The following is a 15,484-nucleotide window of genomic DNA, read 5'->3' as shown; positions in this document are numbered from 1 at the left end:
GGTTGTGCTGAGAAATAATTGTTGAGAAAAACATTCTGTAAGTTGCACTGTTTCTGATTTAATTCTCATCAAAGTTTACCAATCAGGTCACTGTATGTGCAAATTCAAACAGCCTGCCAAAGTTAGTGTTGCTATAAGTGTTCTTCATTAGGTTTCCTAAAACCAAACAAGAGAGTGATACAAAAGCTGGACACTGGGCAGTAATAAGGATTGAATCAAAGCCCAAGTCGTGTGTGCTATCATCTACGCTGTGAGGACAAATGACAGTAATTGTATCTTGCAGGCTGCTTGAGTTTTTGCTCGCAATGACCTGATTGGTTGGTTTTAATGACAATTACATTGGAAACAGTGCAACATATCGAATTTTTTCTTAACAACTATCTCTCATCCCACCTTGCTTGCACCCTTTCATGCTGTTTTCTCAAGTTTCTGATCACCCTGTATATTGCAAGCTTTCCACTCCAGTGATGCAATCTGGCTGGAGCCAGCAAGAACAGAAAGTTCTCAATATAAAGCCAAATTGGAGTGGGAGGTTTTGTAACGTATGTAAAAATTAATTTTAGAGTAGCATTTGACAGTAAATTAAAATAATTCCTTTGCAGCCACTATATATGGAACTATGCTCTGAGGGCCTTACACACTGAGAGCTCATGTCTTATTAAATTCTATCACTTGCACTCCCACTCATAAGCATGAAGTATTTATGCACATAAAAAGAACTACTAGGAAGCTGATATTTGTATTAGGTCAAAGAGTATGTGTAAACATGTTCTGTGAAAGTATTGTTACTTCAATAACAGAAATTTCATTGGTACTCGAGTTCAGTCATCCTCTGCATAATACAGTATGAACAAAATATCTTTGCAGCCAGGTGATGATGTCTTCCCAAAGCTACAGAACTTGCCTGAAGAATGTGTCCGTGAAGTTTTACTCCGTCTTGCTGACCATAAGGATTTAGAGAGCAGTGGACGTGCCTACAGTGTCATGCGACGGCTTGTTGATGAGCAGCGAATCTGGCGAGAATTATGTCAGTTCCATTTTACACAACAACAGATTTCTCATGTCCAAGGAGGACAGTCTCCTCCTCATGACTGGCAGAGCACATACCACAAACTTCGAAAGTATGTATTTTTGTCCACATATTTAATAAACATATTTGCACTTACTGTCCTTTTTAATACTTTGTCTCTTATGAACATACTTGGAACACGTAGTCACCAATCAAAACTACAAAGCTAAACAATTTATGCAGAAGACTTTGTAGTCAGGGCAGCCACAGCCTGGATACATAATTTCAGAGTTACAGCAACTTTATCCTGACTAGATACAGCATTCTCCAAGGTTATGGAAAGTGTCAGTACATGAACATAAAAGTAAACACAATCAACAATATAACGTAAGAATCCTCTTAATTTTTTAAGGAACTCCTCAATGGAGTATGAGTGACCCATGAGGAAACTTCTGTTTTGATTTGAAAGCATGCGGATTACTGCAAAGATTTTTGAATTCTTGTGGTAGCTTATTGAAAATGGACGCAAGTCTGATCCAAATGCAGGTTGGATTTCTGCAAAGTGAAAGTTGCTTATTCTTGGGAATAAGCTGATACTGTTAACAAGAAACGATATATATATATAATAGAGGGAAACATTCCACGTGGGAAAAATATATGTAAAAAGAAAGATGATGAGACTTACCAAACAAAAGCGCTGGCAGGTTGATAGACATACAAACAAACACAAACATACACACAAAATTCTAGCTTTCGCAACCAACGGTTGCCTCGTCAGGAAAGAGGGAAGGAGAGGGAAAGACAAAAGGATATGGGTTTTAAGGGAGAGGGTAAGGAGTCATTCCAATCCCGGGAGTGGAAAGACTTACCTTAGGAGGAAAAAAGGACAGGTATACACTCGCGCGCGCACACACACACATATCCATCCGCATATACACAGACACAAACAAAAGCGCTGGCAGGTCGGTAGACACACAAACATACACACAAAATTCAAGCTTTTGCAACAAACAATTGCTTCATCAGGAAAGAGGGAAGGAGAGGGAAAGGCGAAAGGATGGGCGCGCACACACACACACACACACACACACACACACACACACACACACGCACACACACACACACACGAGAGGCCAACGTCGGAATACCCAAATTAATGAACAGAGGTCGACAAGAGGTTCGCGAACTTAACACAACTTATTGCCCATACTGCCTGTTTCCGAGCCAAAACCATTCTATGAGAATGGGAAGAGTTACCCCAAAATATAATACCATATGACATAAGCGAATGAAAATAAGCGAAGTAGACTAATTTTTGTGTTGAACGATTACTGACTTCAGATACCATTTGAGTGCAAAAATGGCAGCATTAAGTCTTTGAACAAGATCCTGAATGTGGGCTTTGCTTTCTATCTGAACACCTAGAAATCTGAACTGTTCAGTTTCACTAATCAAATGCCCATTATGTGAAATTAAAAGGTAGGGTTTTGTTGAATTGTGTGTTAGAAACTGTAAAAACAGAGTCTTACTGTGATTTAGTATTAGTTTATTTTCTACAAGCCATGAACTTATGTCATGAACTGCACTATTTGAAACTGAGCTAATGTTGCACACAACATTCTTTACTAACAAGCTAGTGTCATCAGCAAACAGAAATATTTTAGAGTCACCTGTAATACTAGAGGGCATATCATTTATATAAATAAGGAACAGAAGTGCCTCCAACACTGATCCCTGGGGCACTCAACATTTGACTGTAACCCATTCAGACCCCACAACACAGCTATTCTCAACACTGTGAATAATGACCTTTTGCTGTCTGTTGTTAAAGTAAGAGGTGAACCAATTGTGAGCTACTCCCTGTATTCCATAATGGTCCAACTTATGGAGCAATATTTTGTGATCAACACACTCAAACGCCTTAGTTAAATTAAAAAATATGTCTAGCATTTGACACCATTTGTTTAATCCATCCAGTACCTAACACGAGAATATAGCATTTTCAGTTGTTAAATGACTTCTAAAGCCGAACTGTATGTGTGATAGCAAATTATGTGATATAAAATGATCACTTATCCTTCCATACACAGCCTTTTCAATAACTTTGGCAAGCACTGATGGCATGGAAATAGGTCTAAAGTTGTATACATTAGCACTTTATCCCTTTTTATAAAGCAACTTTACTACTGAGTACTTTAACTGTTCAGGAAACTGACCATTCTTAAAGGAAAAGTTATAAATATGGCTATGTACAGGGCTAACATGTGCAGCACAGTACTTCAATATCCTGCTAGGCACTCCTTCATACCCATGAGAGTCCTTAGTCTTCAGTGATTTAATTATTAACGCAATCTCCCCCTTGTCTGAGTCACAGAGGAGTATTTCAGACCTCAACCTCTGAAAGGCATTTTCCAAGAGAGTTATATGATTCCATGTCGAAACTAAATTTTTATTCATTGCATCAGCAGTGCTCAGAAAATGATTGTTAAATACTGTACATAAATTTGACTTATCAGTAAGAGAAATATTTTACTACGAACTGACTTTATATTGTCGAACTTGTGCTGCTGACCAGACCTTCAGAACTGACCATATGGTTTTAATTTTGTCCTGTAAATTAGCTATTCTATTTTAGCATCACATACTCTTTGTCTTCCTAATAATATTTTTAAGCAGCTTACATTACTGTTTGTAATGGGCTACTGTAGCTTGAGTGTGGCTACTTCTAACATTTTGATATAATTCCTGCATATTATCCTTACCCCACTAATCAGCCACCCAGGCTGCCTTTTACTGCTAGTACCACATTTAGAACATTCTAATGGAAAGCATTATATTTGTCATCTATGTTGTATACTATAAACGTCCTGCCACTCTTGTTCCTTGATGAGGTTTAAAAAATTCTCTATTGCTGCTGGATTTACATTCCTACATAGCGACATTTTGTTTGAGTACAAAAGCCTTTTAGTGTTAAAATTTGTGCATCATGAAAAGCCATTTACCCTTTTACTAACAGAATGCCCATCTAGTAATGAAGAATGAATAAAAATGTTGTCTATGGCTGTACTACTGTTCCCCTGCATCCTAGTTGGAAAAAACAGTCTGCATCAGATCCTATGAATTTAGAAGATCTACTTTTTCTTGTACAATCATACACTAAATTAATACTGAAGCCACCACATATAACTAATTTCTGGTACTTCCTACAAAGTGAATCAAGAACCCTCTCTAGCTTGAGCAGAAATGCTCTGTAGTGAGAGTGGGGAGACATATAAACAACAAAAATTAGATATTTAGTTTCACTAAATTCAACTGCTCCTGCACAACATTCAAATATCTGTTCTGTTCAGTGCAGTGCTGTGATATGTCTATTGACTCAAATGGAATACTGTTTTTTTGTGATTCCTTTGCTACAGGGACTTCATTTAAGGAGGTATACCTTCCTTTAATCTAAAAAAGGCGCAGCTCTAACACCTATTACTACAGAAATTTTTCCATGAGTGATCCTGCCACCATCAACTACACTGTTACCTATAAGCTTTGCTAGCCTCCCCTTCCCATACCTATTGAGGTGCAGGTCATACCTAGTGAAACCTTATCTACTGATAGACTCAACCAGCACCACTGTAATGTGACCCATGCCCTCTGCCATCAGTGCCTTCTCCAGCACCATGTTATCGCACCTAACAGCCGCAGTAAGATGAGGCTGATCACGATGCTCAAACAATTTCACGAAATGCACATTAGTGTCACAAGTTTGAGTAGCTGTCTTCACCAGATCATCACCTGCATCATATTCCCCGTCCCTATCAAGACTAGTCCCTGCTCCACCCACTATCACTACCTGATCCTCCTTCGTAAAATTCCTTCATAACTCCCCTACGCTGTCAGTCACCTGAGCCAACCCTGCACTAGGCTTCATAATGCTGGTGACCTGGTACTCACTCCCCATGACACTGGAAATAATAATATAATATTTTAAGTATGTCATCTTTTTCTGTAATATTACTTATTTATTACATACCCAGTGAGCAACTGAATTAGACACCAACCTAGTAGCATGTAGCAGCCCCTTTCAGGTTAATGATAATGGGAAAACTTCACAAGACACTGAAAGCATTACAGAACCATCCTGATCCACAACCATGGAACAACCAGCCCCAACTCACTGTGATTGGTCAGAGCTGGGCTCATGATGCACCTATGTTGTTTAGTGGTGTCCAAGATAGATTGTACAGGACAAGTAACAATGTATGCCATACAACCACTATCATGACTGTGGAGTGTTTCTCATACTATTCTGTCACAATTCAGGAGGGATGGAATGGAGCACTATCTTGCTGAAGGTAGGGAGGGGCCTTCTACAGGATGTTGTTGGCGAACAACTGGATGCACATACTGACAGTGGGTTTCTACGTAGCTCGCTGGTGAGTAGCTTTAGTTCATGTATCTGGATCCCCAATTTGTTCTATGTACATATCCTGACACACAAAAATCTCTCTTCAACTTCCTTAGCTGTGCCCAATTGGCAAGTGAGATGCGCTTATTTGTTTCATGTGTCCACCATGGCATTTCTGCAATTTTTTAAATCTCTGTGCACTGTGGCGAGTCTGATCAGACAGTCTCCCATGGCCTTTGCACCCGTAGGGAGGAGATTGAGTTCTGTATCTTGTCACTACTTGCTGATGTTTTCTGGCAATGAATTGGTGGGTGGTACACTGCAGTATGCTCCCTGAATAAAGTTACCTACAATCATTCTTGATATGATGGCATGGAAAAGTCCATACTGCTTATATAACAACAGCTGCAGTTCCTCACAGATCAAGCATTCATGACCTAATGCACTGACACTGTACATTTTGACCAATCCTGAGCTTAGGCTACCACACTGCCACCCAGGTCAAGGCTTGATGATTCAAAGTTACATGATGTGCGAACTATTCCAATTGACGTGACAATGGCAGTAGGCTCTCTCCAACAGAACAGAAATCTCAATTTCAGTTGTGTTCATGAAGTTATAGCACTTATTACATATATGAGGCATGTTCTGGAAAAAAACCTCAAAAACATTTTTTTCAAACCAAAATTTATTTTTACAGATAAGAGCTTTTCCTAAACTATTCTTCTACTTAGTTGCCACTATTGCTAAGACATTTGTCACAACAGGAAACCAAGTTTTCTATTCCCTATTCATAGAAAATGCCGCCAGTGAAAACATCCACTGCTTAACACTTATTTTTTGCGTCATTTTCTGCTTGTTCAATTCCTTTCCAAAGGTGAAACTGCCAGTGGGGTACAATACTGTGAAACAATGAGGAAACTTTGGTGCACAATTCAAAATAAAAGACATGGACTGCTCAGTCAAGGCACTGTCTTGCTTCATGACAACAAATGTCTCCATTTTGCTGGTGTCACTCAAAATCTTATTCAACAATTTGGCTGTCGTACAGCCCCAGTCCGCACCTGCCAACTACCAGTTGTTCTTGAACTTGGGTCATGATCATGGAGGAAGGTACTTTGACAACAATGACGACTCAAAATACAGTGTTAAGAAGTGGCTGTCTTCACTGGTGGCATCTTTCTATGAAGAGGGCAAAAAAAAGTTTGTTTCCCCACTATGACAAATACCTGAAAAATAGTGGTAACTATGTAAAAAAATAGTTTAAGAAATGCTCTTTCTTATAAAAATAAATTTTAATTTGAAAAAAAAACTGTTTTTATGACTTTTTTTTCCAACAGTACTTACTTTCTGGGCATGCCCCGTATTTTGAATGAGTAACCCTAGCTGCATAGTGAAAGAACAATGTTGCAACTGTTCTAGAACACTGCTCAAGTGTGTGGGACCTGTATCAAATACAACTAACGCGGTATATTTAATGTATACAGAGAAGGGCAGCACTGGTTTGTTTGATCCATGAGAGTGTGTTACAGAAATACTGCAGAATTTGAATTGGCAGACTCTTGAAGATAGATGTAAGCTAACATGAGAGTCTATTAACAAAGTTTCAAGAACCGGCTTTAAATGATTACTCTAGGAATGTACGACAAACCCATTTGTATTGCTCACATAAAGATCAAGAGGATAAGATTAGAATAATTACAGCATGCACAGAGGCATTCATATAATCATTCTTCCCACATTCCATACAAAAACGGAAGGGAAGATAAGCTAATAACTGGTACAATGGGACGTATCCTCTGCCATGTACTTCACAGTGGTTTGCAGAGTATAGGTGTAGATGTAATCATTTAGGAGGGCATAGAGTCTCACACAACAACATTGTAGTATAATTTTACTGTATCGTGGACTGAATAAAAATTCTCACGAAATGCATCACTACAAGTATCAGAAACGTATATTAGAGTTACTGTGTGATACTGTTACATGATCTTTTGACTAACCAGTGATAAAGCGGATGAACCGCTTCTCTCCACGTCATCAAGCATTCTTTATTTGTTTATATGTAGAGTGAAAGAATTTACTAAAATTTTGAAAGTTGCTTCAGGAAGCAATTTGAGTAGTGAAAAATCAGCACCACATTTAACACTGCACTCATCATTCTGCTATGAGGATAATTTGAGAGCTGCTCCTCATTACACCACTCCTGTCAGGCTGCTAATTATGTCTGCCTGCTTCCATGCTCCTCTCTCTACATATTGTCTTTGTCAAGTGTGTTGGATCAACTTGAATTTCTGCTGCTCATCCAGCATGATGAATTTGTTCATGCAAGAAATTTAATATCTTCAAACTCATTTTACATCCATCTTCCAGGCTGTATCTGGGCTAAAGATCAAAATATCTGCCTTGTACAGTAAGACCTAACAGTTTTAAAGTATCAGTAGTAAGGTTCCATTTGTTGTGCAAACACACAAAATCAGGATGGTAACAAATATCTTACCAAGGGCAAAATAATATGATGACTCTATGCTTGTCACAAGAAAATGATGACATAGTTGTTTTATATCCCTTTGGAGAAATAGCACTATCTTCATTAAATTTGTAACATCCCTCCGTCATCCATTGTCTTCAGGGAAGACTTCCTCCAGCTTATTGGTCAACTTCCTCACCCATTTTTGCTGCTCGGTGGCTTTAATGCCCACTATCCCCATGGGGCTCTTACATAGGTGCCCTTCCAAGAGGTGCCCTCTTGGCTGACCTCAATCAAATCAACTTCATCTGTCTGAAAACATGAGTACCCACATTCCCTTCAGACTCCACACTCACATATTCGCATTTGGGCCTCTCGTTCTGCATTGCTCAGCTTGCCTGTCATCTCGAGTCGCCTGTTCTCTCTGACATGTACTCGAGTGACCACTTCGCCATGTGTTATCTGTTTGCTGCCTCATACCTCACGTAAGTGTAAATCCAACTGGCAGCTTTCTAAGGCTGACTGGAGGCTTTACTTCTCCCTAGCTATAAACATAATTTTCCCAGAATGAAATTTTCACTCTGCAGCAGTGTGTGCGCTGCTGATATGAAACTTCTTGGCAGATTAAAACTGTGTGCCAGACAGACTCTAACTCAGGATCTTTGCCTTTCGCAGCCAAGTTTCATCATCTCTCCATTTGTGATAACCAGGTAGAATACCTTATCAACGTTGCCCTTACCACTGCAGAATGTTCCATTCCTCGCACTTCACCTTTACTGCACTGTGTCCTGGTCCCTTGGTGACTGAGATGTGTCACAGTGCAATTCGCTCACGGAGACTTGCTTTCTGTGTTTTCAACTGTCATCCTACGATGGCGAACTGTATTTGTTACAAACAGTTGCATGCGCAGTGTCATCACATTCTGTGCAATAACAAAAAAGCTAACTGGATTTCATTTACTACCTAGTCCTTTTTAACAGTTCCATACCTGTTCTGTTGTGTGGACCAACCTCTGACAGCCCTCTGGGACCAAGGTCCATTCCCATTCCCTATTTCCAGCCTGACTGTAGAAGATGATGTCATTGCGGACCACTTTGCTATCTCCAACACCTTAGGCCGCTATTTTGTGGAGAATTCGAGCTCTACCTACTATCACCCCGCCTTCCTCCATTGGAAACGAGTGGAGGAGGCTCGGGTGATACCTTTCTCCCCTCAGGACGTGAATGCTACAATGCCACCTTCACCATGAGGGAGCTAAATCACGCTCTCACTACATCCCAATCTTCCGGCCCAGGGCCGGACGATGCTCACATTCAGATGTTGCAGCACCTTTCACTTGCCTGCAGGCAAGTACTTTCTCCTTCTTATGTACAATCGCATCTGGGCAGAAGGCATGTTTCGCAGATGCCTACCTAAGCCCGTTAAGGACAAACACCTTCCTTCTAGCTACCACACCATTTCTCTCACTAGTTGTGTTTGCAAGGTGATGGAAAATGCGATTCATGCCTGGCTGGTATGGTGACTAGTGTCTCGCAATTTACTAACCACTGCACAGCACAATGTGGATTTTGAGTGTACCATTCTGTAGTTCTCCATCTCACTTTGTCATGATTGATTTTTTTGCAGAAATACCAGATGGTGGCTACGTTTTCTGATTTGTAAAGAAGCCTGCGACATCTGTTGGAGGACTGGTATCCTCCCTACTCTCTAAACATGGATCTTCCGAAGCCACCTGCCCCATTTCCTTCACGAATTTTTAAAAGACAGAGTTTTCAAGATTGATGTGGGATCTGCCTTGTTGGACACCTTTATCCACGAAAACGGGAAGCCTCATGGTTCCATCCTGAGTGTCGTCCTCTTTGCTATAGCCATTAACCGTTTTATGGCTGTCTCCCATCAGACATATCTGGCTCCCTTTTTGTCGATGATTTTGCAATTCTCTGTGGACTTGTCCCCTTGAGCAGTGCCTTCAGTGATGTCTCAGTCATCTTTACTCTTGGAGCATCGACAATTATTTCCCCTTTTCCACTAGCAAAACAGTTCGTAGGAATTTCTGGTGACACAATGGGTTTCTTCCACTGTCTTTACATCTTGCTCTTCCATTTGCTGAAACTACTAAGTTCCTTGGGCTCATGCTTGAGAGGAAACATTCTTGATCCTCCCATGTTTTCCCTGGCTGCCTGTGGTCCCTCAGTGTCCTAAGTGGTACTTTTTGGAGAGCAGTCGGACCACCCTTCTCTGTTTATACTGATCCCTTCTCTATTTGAAACTAAACTATGGGTGTTTCATTTATGTATATGCACATCCAGCAATCTTACACTATCTAAATACAATCCACTGTCATGGAATCCGTTTGAGAGTATGTGTGCAGAAGCTGTCACACTACCGTTGTCATATCAGCATGATGATCTACTCAGTAGATAGGCATGCCATTTGTCTGCTCTACCTCGGCACCCACCCTATGCCACCTCCTTCAATGTCACCTTTGACCGCCAGTATGGGAGGCACGTCCCTTTTCTCGGTTACCTCCTAGAGTTTGCGTTCAGCTATTGCTACATCAGCTTACTTCACGCTACCTGCCACTTTCCTGATGGGTCTGAACCCTTCACCACCTTGTCTTTGTGCGCCACCCGTGTTACCTTTGACTTCACTCACTTCCTAAGGAAACTACCTCAGATTCGATCTCTTGCTACAAGTTTCTTGACCTTCACACACAGAACTTAGTGATAGCACTTGTGCAAACACTGGTGGCTCTCAGACTGGTCATGGTGTCGGCTGTGCCTTCATCATTTGCACCAGCGATTTTTGGTATTGGCTTCCAGAACACTGCTTAGTATGTACAGCAGAGCTCTTTGTCCTCTATTAGGACACACAGTACATCCAGCGACACAGGCTTTTCAATTTTGTCATCTGGTCTGATTCTCCCGGTGCCCTTCAGAGCCTCTGTGTGCTGTACATAGTCCATCCGTTAGTGCAACAGGTCCAAGAAAGCTTCCACCTGCTCACTCTTGAGGGAGTCACTGTGATGTTTATGTGGGTTTCTGGTCACATCTGTCTGATGGGAAACGAGGCTGCGGACACTGCTGCCGAGGCTGTAGTCCTCAGCACACTAGTTCTTCCATTCCTGTCGATGATCTCCGTGTTGCCATCTGTCAGCAGGTGGTGTCACTTTCGGATCACTACTGGTCTTCCCTTCCGGGAACTTAAGTGTCTCCCAACGGCTTGGCCAACCATCTCTCAGCCCGCTCACCAAAAGATCATTTTAGCAAGGTTAGGTATTGGGCACTGTTGTTTTAGCCATCGCCATTTGTTAAATGGTGCACCCTCACCACTTTCTGCTTATTGTCATCAACCATTAATGGTACACCATTTCCTGATGGGATGCCCATTTTTTAAGCCACTTACATTCTAATGTATGTTTGCCGTCTGAGTTAGAGGCATTTTTAGCAAATGACATGTGAGCTGTCACCTGCATTTTACTTTTTATCTGCCTTAGCAATACAGTGAAGGACATTTAATCTTTAGTTCAGAACCTGCATTGTCTCTGTGGCGTATTTTGGAAATCTGTCTCCACGGCGAAGTCCTTTTTTAGCTTTCTTTCCAACCCAACAATTGGGCTTAAGGTGTAGTAGCTTTTAACTCTTTTTTTTTGTATTAGTGTTCTAAGGTTCTGACATGGGTGCATATGAACTAAGAAAGATTGCAAGTAAATTCGGGACAGTGTTTGAAAACTTATAATACGCTTGTACAACAATATAAAAATTTAATGCTGTATGCCATTAGGTCACCAACCAAAAATAAAATGTGAAGATAGTGTCCATCCACCTACAGACAAAGCACACAAGAAAATCGTTGGTACAATGCGTAATTTGTAGAGACCATTAACAATGACAGTACACCTGAATGCTGTCATGGTAAGCTTCATTGCAGTTTCTCCATGCATGGAGATCCCATTAGATAAAGCTTTGATGCTTTTCAGTAGAAACATGCCATAACTTCGTGGAAAGTTTGTTGGAGCAAGTTGAGATGACTCCCTGTGGAAGATAAGCTCATGAAGGTTTATATAGTAACAAAATGCCAACAACAAGGCATGATAGTTGATGAAAATATATCCCTTACCACTGCAATAGCCTAAGACTGAGGAATATTGTCATGAAGAATCACACGTCCAATTGACACAACTGACATCACAGATTGTATTTTGACAAACAAGCGCTGCAATAACAGTCTCCACAATGATATACCAGGGATGTAACCTGTGGGTAAAAGTAAATAAAGTCTGGGGTGCAAGCCTATCTGGGATTGATACTGGGGCCTTCAGGAGTGCAGTATAGTGCTCCAGCTGCTAGACCACCAGGGCTAAACTGTAGATAATGTGTTAAGAAACAAATTGTCTAATTGGAGATGGACAAGTTCTTTTTGTTAGAGACTCCTACCAAAAAAAAAAATAAACAAGTAAAGAAAAATGCACAGTGTTACAATGGTAGCAGTAAAGAAGCATGCAATAAGATTGTCTTTCTGATTCTATAATGAAATAGTTTGGGTGGGCTGATAAAGAAAGAAAAATCTAAGACTTTTCAGTAACTAAAGTGTAGAAATCACACACTCAGATGATAGACTGACTAGTATTTACTGTCAAGTGGAAGTTTAATGTTAAGTCGACAGAAACATTTAAAAGTAGAGAAAACTAGCCTAGCTTTTGGAACTATTGCCCCCCCCCCCCCCCCCCCAGTAAGAGGAGGAGGATGAGGTGGTCAGACTCTTGGCTGCTAAGGACCCACCAATTGTCAGGATGAGGGGAGACAAAGATGAAGAGGGAATATATCTTTGACCTGCTTCATTTTTGTCTTCCTACAATTGGGTTCCTCTCAGACTGGTGTTGGACTTCTCTGCCTCTTCCTTTTAATCTCAGTCGCTTTCTGCACTGACGAAGGAACTAACAGTCCCAAAACATAGGGTTACTTTTTCTACTTCAGTGTGTTTCTATTAGTAGTTCTTGTAATTTTACTGACTATCCCAAAATAAATATCTTTAAGCTTCAGATAATAAGTAATATGTAGAGAAATGTTATTAGTCACTTTATCTGTATGCATTAAAGTGTAAGAGCCACTTCCAGAGAGAAGTCAACAGAGGCTGTTTTGTATGGAGAGAAAAAAAAATATATGGAAAATGCTGGTCTCTAAAATTGTCTTTTGGAAAGTAAAAGGATATTCACACATTGGCCCTGGAAAACTTGTGTGTAGAAGCTATGATAAATGCATAACTGCATGTCATACAGAGCATGCATTGCCATATTTATGGTTTGCTTCTACATCTGTGGCACCCAGTGCAACAGTGCTATAAATTCAAAACTGAAGTGGAACAAAGACCTCATTGTTTAAGGACACTATGTGGATAAGTAGACAACAGAATCTGACAAACTGCATGTATTCTGTCTTGTAGTATTGCTGACAAATACCTTTGCAATGTGAAATGGTTTTTTAAGTTCCAGATTATATATACTTTTAGAATAATTGAATGATATTCTAAAACTGAAAGTATTCCTGATATTTTGCTCATTTATCATTGACATATTCCTAAATGTGTAAAACTGATACCAGGTTTTAAACGATATAATGCCATGTGCACGAGGAAATTTGAGAGATTGCTTTTATTTTACAGAGCCTTTGGTTTGCGAGAAGAATATGCAGAAATGATACAATTGTGTAGAAGTTGCCGCTGTTTGTTTTGGAAATCTATTGGACATCCTTGCATTGTGGACCAAGATCCAGAATTCCAGGAGAAGTTGGAAAATGTTGACAAGAACACACTTTATGTACCCATACCACCTCAAGCCTTCCTGAAATTCTTCTCTCTGTGATATGGGAAATTCTACAGAAGAATTTATTCTGCAAGGAGGTCAGCCTGTTTTCATTGTGTGTATTGTATAACTGTTTCACAGTCACAACAAACATCTTTGTTTAAACCATTTGGTCAAAATGTCCATTATTTTTAATAGTATGGAGACTGGTCTAGTGACTGAATGATATGCATTTTGCAGTGAATGAGTCTACAACTGCACAAAATAAATCTTAAGTGAGTCGCACAGAGAATATCAAAATGTTCTTTAGCTTAGACTGATCAGTGTAGTACTGGTAATCACATGGAACATAGCTCTGTCCTTTCCATTTTATCCTCATCAATCACTTGTGTGTGTGTATTTATTATTGCCTCAATTCATAAAACTACTTACACCATTAAATCTTCTTACTTATATCTCATACACTGCATTTATGATTATTTTCACTTCAAAGTATTCAAGAGCGCTATTTAACTGCTGTACTACTGCCTTACCAAATTTTCCATGTTTTGTGGGTTTTTCAAACCTCAGTTTTAATGAGACTCCTCTCTTCTCATTGTGCCTCACTATTAAAATATAATAAGAGGCACACTTTTTTTTTTAGCACCCTGCCCCAGTGAAGTGATTAACCCTTTAACATCGGTGACATGATATCGAAACTTCCACACAAGTAAGCTCTGCTATACACAGAAATAGTATGTCAGCAAAAAGATGCATAGCACTGGACTAAATACGATAATATGTTGTACATTTTCTTCATTCTTCTTTTGCATCTGCACTTGTAGTGGCTGTTACGTTTGAACTTTCAAATTATTGGATATTATTACTTCTCGTATGAAATATACAGTTATCAATGGAAAATCCAGGATGGAGGTAACAGTATTATGAAATGAATAGTTGCTGGGTTACAGTTAGGTACAACATAAAGACTCTCTCTCTCTGGCTGCCGAGGCTAGGCTGTGAGCAGCAGCGCATGATGGGAGAGGCAACCAGTTGGTGGGGAGGGATAAGGGTAGCATACACGGACAAGGTGGAGAGAGAATAGGGCAGCTAGATGCAGTCAGGAGGTTTGACAGGGGGCAGGAGGAGAACAGGAAAGCAAAGTAGTAAAGAGAGTGTGGGCGCATATGTGGAACCGAGGGTTGTGTAGTGCCAGAGTGTGAACAGACCTTAATTATCCTCCCAACCCTGTACAAAAACAGATCTCCCGTGCCTTATCTCTCCCGTCATCCACCACCCCAAAAGTCGCACCGTCCGGCCACAAAGGAGCATTCCCCTAATGACTCAGTACCACCCATTACTTGAGAAACTGAATTACACTCTCCGTCAGGGTTTGGCTACCTCTTGTCGTGCGCTGAAATCAAGAATGTCTTACCCACTATCCTTCCCACCCCTCCCACAGTGGTATTCCACCGCCCACAAACCTACACAACCCCTGCTCCAACTCCTTGCCTCATGGGTCATATCCCTGTAATAGATTTAGATGCAAGACCTGTCACATAAATCCTCCAACCATAACCACCACCACCACCACCACCACCGACTCCAGTACCTGTGAAACCAGTCATGTGCTCTACAAGATAAGCTCCAAACCACAGTGCTGCATTCTATGTGGGCATGACAACCACCAAGCTATCTGTCCACATGAATGGCCACCGACAAACTGTGGTCAAGAAACAGCTGGACCATGTCCTTGCTGAGCACCCTGCCCAACAAGACATTGTTCATTTTAATGACTGCTTCATAGCCTGTGCCATCTGGATCCTT

At 40.6% G+C, this 15,484-nt stretch overlaps 1 protein-coding gene across 1 annotated transcript in view; it reads left to right on the top strand.

Moving 5' to 3' along the window:
- Positions 1–13,776, top strand: part of LOC126175266 (F-box only protein 32) — a 546,963-nt gene extending 533,187 nt beyond the window's left edge. The window contains exons 7-8 of the mRNA XM_049921915.1: positions 868–1,121; positions 13,540–13,776. Coding sequence (XP_049777872.1) covers positions 868–1,121; positions 13,540–13,738 — 453 coding nt within the window. The 3' untranslated portion in view covers positions 13,739–13,776. The remainder of the gene's footprint in view (positions 1–867; positions 1,122–13,539) is intronic.
- The last annotated feature ends 1,708 nt before the right edge of the window (positions 13,777–15,484 follow it).

The sequence above is a fragment of the Schistocerca cancellata genome, chromosome 3, assembly GCF_023864275.1.
Source record: "Schistocerca cancellata isolate TAMUIC-IGC-003103 chromosome 3, iqSchCanc2.1, whole genome shotgun sequence".
NCBI classification, from domain to species: Eukaryota; Metazoa; Arthropoda; class Insecta; order Orthoptera; family Acrididae; genus Schistocerca; species Schistocerca cancellata.
This window is presented reverse-complemented; position numbering and strand designations above follow the sequence as displayed.